The sequence below is a fragment of the Sinohyriopsis cumingii genome, chromosome 2 (assembly GCF_028554795.1).
Source record: "Sinohyriopsis cumingii isolate HCF-2022 chromosome 2, ASM2855479v2, whole genome shotgun sequence".
In the NCBI taxonomy this organism is placed as follows: domain Eukaryota; kingdom Metazoa; phylum Mollusca; class Bivalvia; order Unionida; family Unionidae; genus Sinohyriopsis; species Sinohyriopsis cumingii.
Window position 1 is genome coordinate 8,261,944 of NC_142962.1, and position 19,772 is coordinate 8,281,715.

Consider the following 19,772-nt stretch of genomic DNA (forward strand, 5'->3'; position numbering starts at 1 on the left):
CAGAAGGAAAAACCTAAGTTTTTGAACCCATTTTTTTCACCCAAAATTCGCCCGTGGTCGGAATCTGATTTTGTTTCCAGATTTTAGACTTGTTGGCTTCAGATCTAAGGCAGACCAGTGAACAGCACACAGACAGGTGAACCTGTGCAAAAAGTAGGATAAGGTGGGCATTTGGAATAAAGAGTGGTCTTGATACAAAAACAGTGGGTCTATTAAGCAAAATATAACAACAACAACAAAAAAAAGACCTCCTACTGTTACCCTTCTGCTCATACACGAGCAAAATAACCAATGGAAAACAATATTTCTAATACAACTAGGCATTAGGCTAATGGAAAATCTCTCGATGTATTAGGATGTATTCAGAAATAGCCCCCAAAATGTGTTTCCTACTTGCATTTTAGGCAAAAATGACAAAAGTCCCCAGGGTTAATGAGATAAACAATGTCTGTTTTAGCTAGTTGCTAACAGGGGTGTCAATAATTAAATTAACACACTGGGATCAAATCATCCACGCTTTTGACATAACATACAATTAATAAATTGTGTCATTAAGCCTCTTTGTTGTTTACCAATTATATGTAACAATCACAGTTTACTGATGGCTGTACATATACAGTTGATTGATTTAAGCTGTGGACAGTATAGGGTGTCATTTCAGAATAAAATGGGGTCATCAGTTATAAGTTCATTAGCAGCTATAACACTATAACAGCTGTAAAATACGACATATAAAAAAGACTGCATTTTATTAGTTTACCATAACACATTTAACTGCAAGGTATCAGCTTGTATTAGTTGTACTTTTTACATTGTGTTATGACAACACTATAAAGCTAGTATTGATGAGATACCAGCCAGCATAAAAACGATTTGCCACCACAAAGAAGATCACCCACCCAATAGCCACCATTCAAGATATACACCAGCATATTATAGCTTACCCATCCTTAGACATTGGCAAGTTTACAGTTGTGGACATAAAAAAATAAAAATGTGCATGGTTCAATTATCTGGAAAACTCATTAATCTGGACATATTCACTGGGAACGAAGGTGTCCAGATTAATGAGGCTCCTCTGTAAAATGATATCATGCTTTATGGTGGGCATGTAAATAACATGATATCATGCTTTATGGTGGGCATATAAATAACATGATATCATGCTTTATGGTGGACATATAAATAACATGATATGCTTTATGGTGGGGATGTAAGTAACATAATATCATGCTTTATGGTGGGCATATAAATAACATGATATCATGACCCTATGGTGGGCATATAAATAACATGATACCATGCTTTATGGTGCGCATATAAACAACATATGATGCTTTATGGTGGGCATATAAATAACGTGATATCATGCTTTATGGTGGGCATATAAATAACATGATATCATGCTTATGGTGGGCATATAAGTAGCATAATATCATGATCCTATGGTGGGCATATAAATAACATAATATCATGCTTTATGGTGGACATATAAATAACATGATATGCTTTATGGTGGGTATGTAAGTAACATAATATCATGCTTTATGGTGGGCATGTAAGTAGCATAATATCATGACCCTATGGTGGGCATATAAATAACATGATATCATGCTTTATGGTGGGCATATAAAGAACATGATATGGCCAACACATTTATGAAACTCTACACTCTCAAGTCCTAACAAAAACCTTTACTGTAATTTTATTATACCTAATCTTATCTCCAATTATATCTCTTAACTCTTTGGCTAGGACAAGTTAAACACCTGCCTACTTTGGCTAGGACAAGTTAAACACCTGCCTACTTTGGCTAGGACAAGTTAAACACCTGCTTACTTTGGCTAGGACAAGTTAAACACCTGCCTACTTTGGCTAGGACAAGTTAAACACCTGCCTACTTTGGCTAGGACAAGTTAAACACCTGCCTACTTTCAATGCATTTTTATTTCAACTTACTCGAATCCCCTCTATCCTGAACCCCAGCTCAACAGAAGAACTAATTTCATCTCTCCACCTCATGTAGCGCGGCTTTGTGACGGCACCCTGGGTATGTTCTTCTGGTGTTGGTGCTTTAGGGTCCACTTCCAACATCTTCTGGTACATGTCCTACAAAAGCAAACACTCTCCAACATTGTGCAAGAAATATATATATATATATATATATATATATATATATATATATATATATATATATATATATACACATACACACACACACACACATAAAGTTAAATTGTGGGTGTATACTCACAAATACCAACTTTGGGCCTGCCACATTTTCAAATGGGAATTTTTAAGTGCCTATGCTCCAAAAACATAAATCTCTTCTAAAAATAGAATGCCATTATTAGTTACGTATTCATTCCAAGTTGTTTAATGCCTGTAAAATGAGTAATACAAAAACTGCATAGTGCCTGTTTTTCAAATTGAAACTTGATACATATATACCCTGGATAGTGCATTCAGTAGAACAACTTATATCATACTTTAAGATATCCATAAAGGCTAAACCCTGGACAGAATTTTTTTTGCTAAATCCATGTGAATCTTTTTGAATACCATTACAGTGTAAGCTCTCCTTAAACCCTTCTACTGCCTAAAAAGATAATGGAACCATCTACAATAAACATTAAGGAACACACCCATGACTTAGCATGCAACCTGCAGTCAACACAGTATTCCCATATCTGACTTTACATAAATGTATCAGCAGAATAGGGTTTATGTTCCTCATTACAAAACTCAAGCAAATTCTTATGCTCCAGTTTCTTGGTCCAACAAAAATGGTAGACCTCGAACTCCAATCTGCTGGTGCAATATACAATTGTAGATAAATATATGCCCTTCATAACTTGATGTGTATCATACATATATAATAAAGTACATATACGGTATATTCTTATTTCAATTATCCATTACATTACATGGCAATTAAAAGCATTAACTACCATATATACTTGTGTATAACTTTGATCCAACTGCAAATGGCATAGATCCAGGACTGCCATCACATAATGCACCATAGATATGGGTCAAAAGTTTGTTAGGACCAATAAGTAAAATAAGCAACAATATCCCGATCTGATATTGCATCATGTATTTGCATATCTAGGTCTACATTGTTTGCAACTGGATCTGACTTATTTGTACATGTACGTATGGCATCATCAAATGTCAGATAAATAAATCCCTGGCATTCAAGTTTCTTTTTTTTAATGTTGTACCATCTATAGGAATAAAGTACAGCCAACTCTAACCAAATCTGTCCCAAATTTCTTATTAGTGTGTCATTTATACAAGTACGTTGTACAGAGCTGTCCTGTGTTTAGAAGACTATTCTACACAATCCTGCCACACATTCTGGACCATACTGATGGCAGGGTATGAAGACATGATCTAGGACCATACTGACAGCAGGGGATGAAGACATGATCTAGGACCATACTGACAGCAGGGGAGGAAGACATGATCTAGGACCATACTGATGGCAGGGCAGGAGGACATGATCTAGGACCATACTGATGGCAGGTGAGGAAGACATGATCTAGGACCATACTGATGGCAGGGGATGAAGACATGATCTAGGATCATACTGATGGCAGGGGAGGAAGACATGATCTAGGACCATACTGATGGCAGGGGATGAAGACATGATCTAGGACCATACTGATGGCAGGGTAGGAAGACATGATCTAGGACCATACTGATGGCAGGGCAGGAGGACATGATCTAGGACCATACTGATGGCAGGGGATGAAGACATGATCTAGGACCATACTGATGGCAGGTGAGGAAGACATGATCTAGGACCATACTGATGGCAGGGGATGAAGACATGATCTAGGACCATACTGATGGCAGAGGATGAAGACATGATCTAGGACCACACTGATGGCGGGGGAGGAAGACATGATCTAGGACCATACTGATGGCAGGGGATGAAGACATGATCTAGGACCATCCTGATGGCAGAGGATGAAGACATGATCTAGGACCATACTGATGGCAGGGGATGAAGACATGATCAAGGACCATACTGATGGCAGGGGATGAAGACATGATCAAGGACCATACTGATGGCAGAGGATGAAGACATGATCAAGGACCATACTGATGGTAGGGGATGAAGACATGATCTAGGACCATACTGATGGCAGGGGATGAAGACATGATCTAGGACCATACTGATGGCTGGGGAGGAAGACATGATCAAGGACCATGCTGATGGCGGGGGAGGAAGACATGATCTAGGACCATACTGATGGCTGGGGAGGAAGACATGATCAAGGACCATACTGATGGTGGGGGAGGAAGACATGATCTAGGACCATACTGATGGCGAGGGATGAAGACATGATCTAGGACCATACTGATGGCTGGGCAGGAAGACATGCTCTAGGACCATACTGATGGCGGGGGATGAAGACATGATCTAGGACCATACTGATGGCAGGGGATGAAGACATGATCTAGGACCATATTGATGGCGGGGGATGAAGACATGATCTAGGACCATACTGATGGCTGGGGAGGAAGACATGCTCTAGGACCATACTGATGGCAGGGGAGGAAGACATGATCTAGGACCATACTGATGGCTGGGGAGGAAGACATGATCAAGGACCATACTGATGGCGGGGGAGGAAGACATGATCTAGGACCATACTGATGGCTGGGGAGGAAGACATGATCAAGGACCATACTGATGGCAGGGGATGAAGACATGATCTAGGATCATACTGATGGCGGGGGAGGAAGACATGATCTAGGACCATACTGATGGCAGGGGAGGAAGACATGATCTAGGACCATACTGATGGCAGGGGAGGAAGACATGCTCTAGGCATATAATCAAGGATCTGAGTAAGATCATTGTTTCTTGATAACATTCATTTGATGAAGGAAAATAATTTGAAAGTAACAAAATCAAAATAACAATCCAATCTAAATTTATCTGGAAATATTACACTGCTTTATTTTCTGAACATATTCATATTGTGCTCAAATGAGCTTTGAGGAACTTGCACATGCAAAATATTGCCAAACTAAAAATACAGAAACCAATACACTTCTATGGTATATTTCTGACATAAATCAAGAAAGCAAAGGTTTAAAAAGATTAGTGGGTTTTTCACCCCTCATGTGGATTCATTTTTGTCATTTTGCTTCTTTCATTGTCATGATTTCAGTTCATGCCATTTTCAACTGGGACCAAGCTGACTTTGGTGAAAACCCCTTGTTGCCATGACCATCCATTCAGCAGTGTCGATAACCAGATTTTTAAGATGGCTGCTGTGACAGTCATATTGGATTTGTGAATGTGAGTTTTAAATTTCATGGCAATCCTCCAAGCAATCCAGGAGGATTAGTTAGTGTGAGAGACTCACAGAGTGTGAGAAGCCTAGGCAGCACATATTTTGTATCAAAACGTCAGCGGATCCGTAAACAAAATGAGATGGGTTGAGCTTGAAAATTTCAGACCCATGATACAAGCCAATTAAACTAGAGATCACGCCCATTATCCAAATTAACAACACTTATGGACAATGCCCACTCGTAGGAATAAATAACTTTGTTTCAAGAAAATAAAAAAAATATATAAGTTTCATTAGTACATCTCTGGCAGTTTTTCAGTTATGCTCTGAAAATGAAAGGGACAAATCTGACAATTTTACATCCTGTTTCCATGACAACATCCAAAATATTGAAGGTGAATGTTTTTTATATACATCAAAGCCACTAGTTTGGTATGTGTATCAACTTTATAAGCATATCTTGAATGGTTTTTGAGTTATGTTTTTAAAACAAAACTGATGGATGGATCAACAATGACAGATGTACTGCACCCATTTTATATGCAACACAAATTTCAGCCGGTGGGGAATAAGTAAAATAAATTATATTAAACATTTAAACCTAACTGGTGGACAAGGGAAAAGGTTGAGTTTTTAATCATTTTGATTAAACAGTATCCTTTCAGCTTACTGTAAACCAAGCACATGTACCACCATGTCTGCCAATTCTGTGTGTCAGGTAATATTGCGCAACAATACGATATTCCTGTAAACATTGGATCAGGCATTGTTTTTGGTCGAATATCCAATTTGTATCAAGAAAGAATGATCGTCCATTTATTAAGGAAGTGATATTCACGAAGTGTTCAAAAATATACCACATTTCTACCCTAATTGTATATGAAAACGGGATTTCTAAATGTCAACATGAAGACCCACCCAATGACCATCTTGAACTTGTAACCTAGAAAATCCTATTTACTATGTATCTTTAAGAATCATAAAATACATTATACAAAAGATGGAAATGTATACCTTAAAACAATACTGCATTTAAATCCAACTTTCCAATTTTGCAAGAAGTTGTCCCACATGTAGTTTTCTTGTCTGCTATACAACATGTCAACTTGCCGCTAGAACGGGATTCTCAAGAAATTCCCCGACTTATAGTCTGTTTCTAAATTACAATAATTTATTTCCCTGTAAAAATGAACAAATATGAACTTATGGTTTTACAGAATTAAATCCAAAAATAATCCCAGAATAAAATTTTAGTAGTTCTAATAACAAACTGTTCAACTGATTTCACTTTCAAATCCCAACGAAGAATCCAAGATAGAAGATGACTATGTATGCTTCAATCTGTAGTGTTAAAGTCTACAGTTCCTTGTAGAAACAAGAATTATCACTCCGGTTTCTGACAGCTGAATAAATTTTTATAAAAAAAACTGTCCTTGTTCCACAATATTACACAAACACACATATTTTCTTGAAAAATAATGGAATTAATCCTTTTGAATCCAAATAACTCCAAACCAAGTAATCTGAAATAACTCCAAACAGCATAACATACAACTAATATTTGAACAGCCCAGCTTCTACTGAGATTAATTCTCCAAAACATGGGCTGTATGGTCTTTCTAAAAGGTAAACAAGGGGTCAAGTGATCCTCTTTTGGAAGGTTACAGAAGCAAGTACTTGTTACAGATCACTTTTACCTAGTGTGACCCTGATGAAATCAATAATTTAACTCTAAGAAATAAAAAATATAAAAAAACTGTTTACATATTAAAGACAAAGTCCCATCATGACCTCAAAAACAACCAATCATTTTAAAATAAAATAGAACTTGTTTACAATGGTTGCTACAAATTTTGAAACAAGGTCAGGATTTAGATCAACACACCTGGTGTTTATAAACTAACAGTCAAGGTCAAACTATTTTCTGAAAAAGTATCATCTCTAGTGAATAAATTTATATTACAATATCATGTAATGAAAAAAAAAAAATTAAAAACTGACAAACAATTAAAATGAAACAAATATATCTTAAATCAGATACAAGTAAATCAAATATGCATAACAATTTGTCACACAAAACAAGCAAGTGAAAAAGCCAATGCAGCCCACAGTGCATTATCCAGTCACTTGACATAAAGTGACCGTCTACTGAGAGATGTTCATCTACATACTGTACTGAGAAATAAGGTCTGGTAAAACGGTAACATGTAACATTTTGTAAGAATCAGTAATTTTAAAAGCAATTTCAGATAGCAGGAATTCTGATTCTCTATCTTGAAGTGAACAATTCTTATGATATCTGACTCGGAACGTTTTGTGAACAACTGCAGTGTTGCACATACAGCACGGTTTGGGGTGGTGGTGGTTTGTCCTATGTTCTGCCAAATCTTGACCCTGTGCACCCTCATGGATGTGCTTTCTTTTCAAACAAAAATGGAGAAATAAACCAAGAATTTTTCATTAGTGGATGTCTAACCATGTCTCTCTTGGCACTAGCAATGTCCAAAGTCACAGAAGGTGATATAACTGTAAAATGACAATCAGTGCTCAAAGAATTTCTTTTAGACACAGGCCCTGGGCTGGTGGCTTAAATAAACTCACAAGCCCTGAACTACAATTTCCATATGCCCAAAATGTGCCCTTTTTTAATACTGTCAAACACTGCCATAGCTACAAATATAAATTCAATAGGGTTCAAAGGGGTTTCAAGGTAATACAAGTGTAATTAGTGTACATCATCGCTTCACTCACTGGGGACTGAATGGCCATGGTGTTAAAACTTCTGGATTCTTCGAGTTAATCCTAGTCAGAACCAAGTTGACATATGTTGATGTGTTGTATGGGGTATGTGTAAAGAATTAATAGGTTCCCCCTACCTTATTTTTTATTCTTTTGCCGGCATGCTTAACAAAGGAAAACTCCATCCAGTGCTCAAAGAAAATTTGTTTTAGTCACAGGCCCTGGACTACTGACAATTAAACTCACAAGCCCTGACAGTTCATATCAGTCAACTATCAAGCCCAGAGAAAAACCTCACGACTTTTGGGATATTTCCACACTTACCTCCTGATCTCATATCTCCTGATTTTTTTGCAGAGAATTCTCAATTATTACATTATGTCTGTCAATTTTCATTTCTCATGAGAAAGAAAAAACCCATAAATAAATAGCAATCCACAGGTGCCATATTCTATTTTATCACTCGAAAATACTGCTGTGACGAAATAATATCACACTACAAAGTTTTTTTCTTCAGTAAATAGAACGTTAAGATTAAACAGTATTCACGTAAATTTCAGATTTTTTTAAAACCCCTTCAACATTACTATAGTAAACAAAAACAACAAAAGAGTCACCAGTTTCAGTCCCATGAACAATCACCGTGTATGCTGTGTAATTTTCTCTGCAAACAAAAACTCATCTCCATATCTGCCAAAGAACTCAGCCAGTAAACACCTGGTATTCCTCTACCGTATATGTAAACTTTAATTACCATGATTAAATTAAAAGGAGGAATAAAACAAAATATAACACGCGGTATATGTGCCCACCAAAGAACTAATTCAGAGTAATATTTTATTTAGTAAACTGTAACATGCCTTAAGAGTTAAACCTAAGGAAATAAGGTGGGATATAAAACGTGGGGGAAAAAGTTTTCACATGTACGATAACTTGTGACTGCAGATATAAACTGTTAAAATCCTATGCATCGTAAGCTACAACAAAATAGGGCATCATTTATTTGCCAATTAATTGCTGGTGCTTATATACACGCACACTGTAGAACATGGTTTCTTTGAAGTATATTTGAAGGGCAGTCCTTTTCACAAGATAAATGCAATGATATGGATTAACTGTTAATCAGGCCCGGCCCTAGGCAGCATGCGGGGCCCAAGGCAGCAAGCAATGAGCGTGAGACCCCAAGCAAAAAAAAACTGCCTCGTTCGTCTTGCCCTTGGGCTGGACCTACTGGTAATTAGTCACAAAGCCCTTGTGCTTGTGAAGTCTAACCTTTAGCTATTATGCAGTTTAGCCACAGCTGACCAGAATAAAAGGGGGGGGGGGGGGTTGTCAGCCAGTTCATGTGAAACTGATTTTATACCTGACCTCATTTTCTTTAATTGCCGCTATTTAATCTGCCCAAGGGATAGTTTTACATCAGTTCCAATCATTATAGAATATCGTTTATGCATAATACATGTAACGGACATACACTGAATTTTTATATATAATTTTTATAAAATAGGATTACTGAAAACTCTGTTTTCTCCAAACACAACTGTGGAATACAAAATCGTCCTTTTTTTTTAGCAAAGCTTCCATTTTATTCAAAGCAGATTTCAATTTCATGTGGGACAGTGGTAATCTGATTTAGACTGCTCCGTGTTATGGCATGTATTTCAACATCTTTAAAGTACATTTACTCATTTTTCTGGACAAGCCCGACGGGCACCTCAAGTTGAATACAGGATGGGCCCAAACTAAAATTAGAGGGGCCCCGGGCCCCAGGCTATCATATTTTTTGAGCACTGCCGTCAAACAAGAGTTCTGAAATTTATTTTTGTTGGGCTTGGGCTTCAAAATGAATTATACTCGAACACTATTCCGTTAACTTAAATGGTCATGCTTTGCATTCTATATATATGCTCTAAAATCCGACTTAAGAGAAATGTTGCCACTGTTCACAAATTTGTCAAAATATAATACATATGGCTTAAACATTCTCATTCAAGGCAATGTTATTTAATAATTTTTGGTTTTGTACACGTATCAAGCATCTCCTGATTTACATATAATGGGTTGTTCCATTTCCTGAACCTACCCATGCAAATTAGCACAATGGACTCACCCACTGCGGCCTTCAAACATATCTCACTAGCTATTGTAAGCCAAGTAACATGTGAAATGGTGGTATATACCTGACCTCCTTGCCATTAATTGCGGCTGTTTAAACTGCCCCAGGGATAGTTTTATACCAGCTCCAATCATGGTTGTTTACTGTCAATACATTCCTACATGTCATGGGGATTATCTGAAAGTGGTGGGGTGTTGTTTGTTTTGGGTTTGAAAAAAAAAATATTTTTGAAGATTACTGAAAACTGTGTTTTCTTGAAACATGACTGTGACAGGGAGTTTGGGAGTACAAAATCGTATTTTTAGCATGACACGCCATGCTTCAATATCATTAAAATCAGATCTCAATTTTACGTAGGACACTGGTAATCTGATTTAGTGCACTGTGTTATGACAGGTATGTCAACATCTTGAAAATACATTTACAAATTTCATCAGCGTGATCCAAGTTTTCTCGGTAAAGTAAAAGTAGAATTTTGCTGAGAGGCCCAACGGGCACCTCACTTAGAAAACAAGATGTGCCAGATCTAAAATTAGAGGGGCCACATTGTCAGGTTATCGGATTTTATTTTAGCACTGACAATAAATGTCTAATTTAAAACAATGTATCTGCCAATTAAAACATTAAAAGTTCGTTGGTACCCAAAGAATTAAGTAAACTTGCCACCAGAAGAGCAAACATACCATATTCACTCAAAAATGAAGGTGTATCTGAACATGACACTGACAAACTTTTTACTGTATGCTGTTTTATGCCAAAAATTAAAAGTATGCCTTTTTATGTGGAATTCAACATCCCAGTGAACCTTCATATTTGATGCATCAATAACTACCTTGATTATCCACTACAGATGAGGTTTCACAGGTATAACAATATAATACAGTAGAATACAAAATCCACAGGTATAACAATATCATATAGTAGAATACAAAATCCACAGGTATGACAAATATTATACAGTAGAATAAAAAAATGTAGTCATGAGTTAAATGAATAAACTTTATTCAAGCTAGTAAAATGTGAAATATTTATGACTGGCCTTTTTTGTGTACTCATGAAGAGGCATCTATATACTAAGTTTCATAATTCTAAGCATAACGGCATGTACACAATGTGCAAAAAACCTATCTGGTAACAAGCTAAGCAAAAACAGAACCCAACTCTGTAAAATGTGAAATAAAGGTCACAACTGATTTCTGTTGTTGCAAAGGTGTACAAACAGATGTGGAGTCAAAAAGTTTGATGATTCTTGCATGAATGAAGCTTGTAAAATAAACTGAAGAAAACAATTTATAATGAAAATCAGTGAAGCATGATGTGTAATAATGACCTACTTTAAGAGGAGTGTGTAGTACTGTGATTTTAGGTTTAACAGTATACAAACGGGATGCATCCAGTATACAAAATAACCCTGTCACCATGAGCTGAATGGCAGTAGAATATGAAATGCAGATCATCGTGTTCTTCTTTTGCTTCAAGAGTGTGGTACGAACAGAGATCCATACAATTTATCTAGACTGATAACTATGACATGAACAGTGCCTGAGACTGGGCCCAAGTCAGTGAAATGTAAAATATGGGTCACAGAGAGCAACTTCTGTGATTAAGGTGTAATACTCATCAAGATATATACCCTCATGAAGTTCACGAATTAGGCATAGGTATAATCGATGCCAAAAAAGCTATCTGGTCGTACACTACAGACAACATCTTAAGCTAAAATTAGATTCACAGTGACCTTCTTTTGCTGCAAGGGTGTGGTAACAACAGAAATGCACACAGTCATCTAATCTGATGATTTATGCATGAACTGAACTTAAGAAATCAACTAAATCTGGTTAAGTGTGAAACATTGGTCACAGTTTGTGATCATGGTGTAGCACTTACTCATCAATATGTATCCCTTACCATGTTTTGTGATTCCAGGTAGAATAGTATTTATATACAGTGTGCAAACAACCTAAATAAATACAAAAACTAATCAAGAATTTACAACCGATGTACATGTATGTGCAAATTTAGTCCCCTCAACTCACTTCCCAGGGGGTTCTTGCCATGAAACCCACACAAAACTGTTGCCTAGGACCTAAGAAGAAAGAACGGTCGAGATTCAACGATGATGCACAAATGTATACATTTTTGTCTGTGTGGACATCAAAGCTGATGCTGACAGAAACAATGGGAGCAGTATAGTAATTCTCCTCTACCTTGTAAAGGTGAGCTAATAATAAGTACTGATGAGTATATTGATCAAAGGCCACCACTGCATAATTATTTTAATTTTACTCAAAGGCTCAGATCTATCAAATAAATGATGATATTGACTGCCATGACTGAATACACAGATATGAATTGAAAAAAATATACTTAGCTTACAGTAAACTGAAGTTAATACAGTACATTCAACTGGTGTTTTGTTTATCCTCTCCCTTCCTCTCCCCCCAAAAATAAACACACATGCATTCATCCTATTGCTATTATTATGGCAATATGTTATTTCAATACAAAATGCGGTCAGCAGTTCTGGACCCCTGCTTTAAATAAATAGAGTGCTGTACTGGTTTTCCTTGTAAAGATGAAAAAAAATTCCAATATCTGAAATGCTTAAAAAATACAGCTCACCAACCTTTTGAATAACTTTTGTGCACAAATTTTACACCAGTGCAAATAACCCACTATACAGAATTTCATGTACTGCCCTTCCACCCAGTATACAGTATTTCATGTACTGCCCCTCCACCCAGTATACAGTATTTCATGCACTGCCCCTCCACCAATACTGCTGTAAAAGATCAAATTTATTTTAAATATTATATAGAAAGCACCTTAAACTCTACTGGAAGTTGGCAACACAAAATAAGTGACTTGATTAATTTCTTTGTCTCGGTTTAAGATAACTGTGCATTAGAATGTTAGTTACCTTCCTGAGAGTGGGTTTCTGTCTTGCTTTGACCAGCTCTTCCTCTAGGTATGATCTCACCCCCATCTTAATATCCATCACATTGGGTTCATCAAACTCGCACAGAAGGTCCTGTAACTGCAGATAACGTTCATTATTTTGCTCTGTATCACCCAGATATTCTGGGACATATGGCCGCAAAATGTCCTTCATCAGTTTTGAATAAGCTAGTTGTTCTCTATGATCATACTTCTTTAATATTACACCTTTGTCTCCAAGAAGAAAATTTCCTGTGAAAGAAAATAAATTTTAATAAACTGACTCTCCCGTAACAAAACCAACACATGGCAACATTGGTCAAGTGGTGAATCTGGGTCTGCAGTCTATTAAAAAGTTAAGTGGAATATTTGGGAGTGATTTCTTCATATTATAATAAAAATATGATGATGGCAGTGTACAGAAAGTTCAAACTTAGATAGCAGCTACCACAAAATCTTGGTAGCCCAACTTAAACTATTGGCAGCCCAACTTACACCATTGGTAGCCCAACTTAAACTATTGGCAGCTAGCCCAACTTAAAGTATTGGCAGCCCAACTTAAACTATTGGTAGCCCAAATTAAACTATTGGCAGCTAGCCCAACTTAAAGTATTGGCAGCCCAACTTACACCATTGGTAGCCCAACTTAAACTATTGGCAGCTAGCCCAACTTAAACTATTGGCAGCCCAACTTAAACTATTGGTAGCCCAAATTAAACTATTGGCAGCCCAACTTAAACTATTGGCAAAATGAAACTATCAGGCCTTCTGTTTTCTGTGTTATCAATCATTAATAATTGTTCTCCTTTGTGAACTTGTTTATAGTTTTATGTTTTTGGAAGAAAAGATGCAGAAAATGTCAAGACAGTGCTTTTTTGTAGTCAATTTAAATCCCACCCACTCTACTTTTACACACATTATAACACTGTATTTGTCTATTCTGAAAATATTATAATTTTTTTTTTAATTTGCTCATTAAACCAGCCCAATGCTTTAAAATTTAAGACTGCAAACTTAAGTAAGCAAATTTAATGTCCGATTAAGAGGAGGATCATTTTTCAGCTGTATTAATAACTGTTCCTTTACCACATGAGAATTGTTTCTGTTCGAAGAGAGAAAAAAAGCAATGCCCAATAGCAGGGTCAGGTGTATTCAGAGAGAGAATACAAGCAATGCCCAACAGCAGGGTCAGGTGTATTCACAGAGAAAAAAAAAGCAATGCCCAATAGCAGGGTCAGGTGTATTCACAGAGAAAAAAAAGCAATGCCCAATAGTGGGGCCAGGTGTATTCACAAAGAGAAAAAAAGCAATGCCCAATAGCAGGGTCAGGTGTATTCGGAGAGAGAAAAACAATGCCCAATAGTGGGGTCAGGTGTATTCAGACCATCAGAGGAACCGGACACTTTCCAACTTATCATACTTGCTTCTTGGTATGACGTGAATTAATTATCAAATGTTTATACTATTAGTCCTATAAGTGTCATATGAGACCCAACAGCAGGTCCAGATTAACCCCAAACTGTCCAATCCAACACAATCAAGCATTAGTCTAGTGAGGTGAAATGTCAGGTGATAAATGGTCTATAAATATCACAACCACTTCCAGCTGTATAAATGAGACTGCCAAAAAGGTAATAACCCAACAATGCAAAGAAATAAAAGGTATTTACAAAAATACCACAACTTCAACTTAAGTATAAATTTGTAGAATTTATATATACTGTTAAACCTACTGATAGTTTTTCCAACTGCATCAATCCAATCAAGTCCACAAATCAGTTTTATTTCACCAGTCTAGGACCTTTTCATGACACTGCTATTAAAACTGCTCATTGAGAATTCATTGAGAGCATACAGGAACCAAAACAATTTGGAAACAATTAACACATGCCTTCCTACAAATAATTAGAAGGATAATAACAATTAACACATGCCTTCCTACAAATAATTAGAAGGATAATAACAATTAACACATGCCTTCCTAAAAATAATTAGGAGGATAATAACAATTAAGACATGCCTTCCTAAAAATAATTAGAAGGATAATAACAATTAACACTTGCCTTCCTAAAAATAATTAGGAGGATAATAACAATTAACACATGCCTTCCTACAAATAATTAGAAGAATAATAACAATTAACACATGCCTTCCTAAAAATAATTAGGAGGATAATAACAATTAACACATGCCTTCCTAAAAATAATTAGAAGAATAATAACAATTAACACATGCCTTCCTAAAAATAATTAGAAGGATAATAACAATTAACACATGCCTTCCTAAAAATAATTAGAAGGATAATAACAATTAACACATGCCTTCCTAAAAATAATTAGAAGGATAACAACAATTAACACATGCCTTCCTAAAAAAATAATTAGAGGGTTAATAATGCTTTAAAACTGTGAAGCTGATGTATATAATCCCTTATAAGTCCAACGAATGACCCAGATCTGCCTGCACATGACGTGATTGCAGATCTGATTCTAGGCAGTTTGTAAGAAATAATCAGCAACACAGATCCTGATCTGCTGGCACATTGTGTGGCTATGCTGTATGCACTTTGATTCAACTTGTGAGTATATACGGTAGTGAAATTATATGCATAATAGACCAGACAGCATTCTGCTGTAAATTCTAAAGTACTGAATTGAGTAAATGAAAAAGTCATGGCTTGCTTTCACAAATGAAAGATCAGTAAGGGTACTGTTGTCTATAGGTTCCATAATATTGGGCACATTACTTTCAAAACATTAACTAAAATTTATAACTTACAAAAACAGCTGCCACCATTGCCAGCATCAGAAAAAAGCAATTTCTACATGTACCTACCATATGTACTCACTTTCAAGTTGAGTCATACTGCAAACAACAAAGATCCTGATTTGCTGCAGTATAATGCACTCAAAGATCAGGGTACATGTGTATGTTGTTTGTTACAACTCTAACCATACTGCACAGATTTGTCTTATATGTGAGTACATACAGTATGTCTCAGATCTCATTATTTACTAATGCTGGAAAGACAAGAATCTGTGAAGAATTTATTTTATTACTCACCCCTGTGACCAGCCAGCTGTATCCATGGATATAACAGCTTCTTTAAATGTTGTGGAAATTCTGCCGATTTTACTATGTTGCGAATTTTTACCCATGAACTTGGCTGCAACATATAAATTACATTTGTATTTGATATTATTAAAATAATTAATACATACAATTAAAAAGCTGACATTATTAAATAAATGCATATATACAAGTCAAAAGTTGTCATTATTAAATAAATGCATATGTACAAGTAAAAATTTGACATTTATTCAATAATTGTATTTATATAAGTCAAAATTTGACATTACTGAAATAAATTCAAATACATAGCAAGTCAAAAGTTGGCTGCAACTGAGTCACAGTCAAGATATGACTTAAATTTTTTGTAACAAGATCTGTGTTTGCAACACAGACATGTACAATGTAAAACAAAAAGTCTGAAAAAGTTTTAAAATTTACAATAAAAAATTCAAATCATTTCTATAATAATATGAAATCTAATTAGGTCATCTGCTGTTCATATGCATACAAACATGCAAAGCAAATTTTGGTTTTTGTTAGATTAAGCTAACATGGATTTTTTGGTTAAAAAAACAAAGTTCAGAAAGGTAAAAAAATGTGTAAAAACAAACACCCAAAAATACTACAATGGCATAAAACTCTAATCAGATCTTTTACGTATGTGGGGCTCAAGGCGGGGAATGAAAATTGGGAAATGTGACTTCTCTCCTTATAAAAAATGACAAGTCAGAATAATTACATGGATAAATTAAGCACATTCATTTTTTTAAGACTTCTCAAATGTGGTCAACAGAAATATTCTTGCATGATACACAAAGAACGCTTAAAGACTTAAGTAAATGAATTAAGGTGCTACATATTTATAAAAAAAATTGAAAGTCTTTTGAAACAAATCGGTTTATTTTTTCAGTAGTAAATTTTTTGGGGAGTCACAGAATTATCTACATATATCTTGTAAAGACTGTTTAAAGGAAACATTTTTATAAGAACCTTGCACAAATTGTAACTGTTTCTTTTCTTATTTATTTATTTATTTACCAATATACATGCTTGCCACATGTCCCTAAAACATTTGTTCTCATCATTAAATGCTTGCCAAGGTAAATTACATGAATGTATCCCTACAGATAACATTAGCACATGCCATACTACTGACATGGTGATTGCAAATCTTGTCTAAAGGAACTAAAAGTCTCAACTCTCTCTCTCTCTGCATGTCACCTTGTGACCTAAAATAACCAAAAAAAGGCAGCTGATAATTTGTAATGTGCTAATTACTGGCCATTTTGTAATGGGTTAATTACTGGTCATTTTATAATGGGCTAAGTTGCTATATTTGGTTTACTGGCCATTTTGTAATGGGCTAAGCTGCTAGATTTGGTTTACTGGCCATTTTGTAATGGGCTAAGTTGCTAGATTTAAGGTGGTGCTCTACAGTTTCGTATTTTGCATAGGGTTAGGATTTTAAAGAAAAAGAATTTCCCCGGCTTTCCTCACTGGTTATACTGACTATTTAAAAAAGACCTTGTATATCTTAGGTTTAATTCAAAGAATCTTTAATTCCCTTTATTTTGGTGTATAATTGATGGGTGTTGTATGGGTTATAAAGTATACAGCTTGGCCTTACTTCAAATGTGCACCTTTCAAAAAAGTGCAAGCTCTACTTGGTCATTTTCACTTCCTGAACTTCAGAGGTAAATTGTATAAAAAACAGTCGATAACTGTTTTTTACATTTTATACATTTGGTAATTCACTGATTGCACTTTCAGAAGCTGGTATGTCTAGTCTGGCAAAATTCAGTTATTATGTACTTTTTGAGAGAGTGACGTATGTAAGGTGAAGTTGTTTGCATTTAAAACATGCACAAGGGAGAGAATGGTGGCATACCTCTATGCTACATTAATGTAATGTGGATGATATTTCTTTGGATATTGTACTTTTGGAAATTGTACATGATTTAAACACCCTGCTAACTAAAATGAATGCTCCCTTGTGCTAAAAAATCAGCCTGAATTAGTCTAAAGTACATTATCCATAGCAGTTATCAAAATAGGGAAAATGAATTTTGCCAGACTAGACAATACCAGCTTCTGAAAGTGCAATAAATGAATTACCAAATATATAAAATGTAAAAAAAGTTATCGGCTCTTTTTTTATACAATTTACCTCTGAAGTTCAGGAAGTGAAAATGACCAAGTGGAGCTAGCACTTTTTTGAAAAATGCACATCTGGAGTAAGGCCAAGCTGTATACTCTATAATCGATATTACACCCATCAATCATATACCAAAATAAAGGGAATTAAAGGTTCTTTGAATTATACCTAAGATATACAAGGTCTTTTTTAAATAGCCAGCATAACCAGCGAGGAAAGCCAGGGAAATTCTTTTTCTTTAAAATCCTAACCCTATGCAAAATACAAATGGGCTAAGCTGCTAGATTTGGTTTACTGGCCATTCTGTAATGGACTAAGTTGCTAGATTTGGTTTACTGGCAATTCTGAATGGGCAAAGTTGCTAAATTTGGTTTACATGGCCTTTCAGAAAAGAACTTCTTATGGACGAGTGATAAGAGTATGTCTGTGTGCCACATGGGTCCCTGCTAAGAATTTATTGCATAAAAGGACCCTAGGGGGATGGCCGCTCAAGCCTTTAAAAAATGCTAAAGGTGACTTGAGATCTGGGATCAATGAGAAACTAGTAGGGATGACTCAAAGCCATGTTTAAATGTGGGGTCAGGTTACCTTCAGACTAACAGGTCACTATGAAAATCACTTGTATGCACACAAAAAACATTAGCTTGTCAAGTCACTTATTCAGCCATTATTTTGAGTCCTGGACAGCATGTATAACATATAAAAAACATGGCTAAGACAGGAGCTAAATGCAAAACTTAACCTTGAAGCCAGTAAAGTGTAAAATGTTGGTCACAGTGACCTTTTTAGTTGTAAGAGTGTGGTACAAAGAGTTTAATGATTCAAGTATAGTGATTGGAAAATAAAATTAATTTCACTGAAACATTTAACCAAAGTCGGTAAAGCATAAAAAATATAATATTTCACACTGACCAACTTTTGTGATAAGGGTATAGCATTTATCATATACATCCCTGCACAGAGTTTAAAGATTCCAGGTAAAATGGTATGTTTACAGGGTGCAAGAAACCTTCAAATGCAAAGTAACAAAGAATTTTTAAAAATAAAATCAAGTATAGTACATGTACAGTGCATCTACCAAATTAGCCCCCTTTGCATCGTCATCAGGAGTAGGTGCTATAAAACCCACTCCAATTTGTTCCTTGAGAATGAAATACATGTAGTTCTGATGAAACTGAGGCTGTACATATGAATTTACTTCTATATAATAGTGTAGACACCAATGGGGCAGGAGGGAGGGTGGTATACAATAGCTCTCCTCAGCTCTGCAGAGGTAACCTAAACGTAACGTAGAACTATTATTTAAAACATTGTAAAAGAGAGGGCTCAGACATCAAAGACTGGGGGTCCCAAGTGGCAGAGTGGTCTAAAATGCTCACCATTATGGATCACTGCTATCTCACCTCTGTCTGCATGGGTTTGAGTCTCAGATTCA

The 19,772-nt window shown here is 35.8% G+C and overlaps 1 protein-coding gene across 2 annotated transcripts in view; it reads right to left on the minus strand.

Moving 5' to 3' along the window:
• The window catches only part of LOC149804311 (inositol-trisphosphate 3-kinase B-like), a 49,902-nt gene that overhangs the window by 17,687 nt on the left and 12,443 nt on the right, over positions 1–19,772 (minus strand). For both annotated transcript variants that reach the window (XR_016415434.1, XM_089938696.1), the window contains exons 3-5: positions 16,174–16,276; positions 13,094–13,362; positions 1,960–2,109 (exon numbers count right to left, since the gene is read on the minus strand). Coding sequence is in view for 1 of the 2 variants with exons in the window: in XM_089938696.1 (XP_089794822.1) it covers positions 1,960–2,109; positions 13,094–13,362; positions 16,174–16,276 (522 nt within the window). In the remaining variant the exon portion in view is untranslated. The remainder of the gene's footprint in view (positions 1–1,959; positions 2,110–13,093; positions 13,363–16,173; positions 16,277–19,772) is intronic.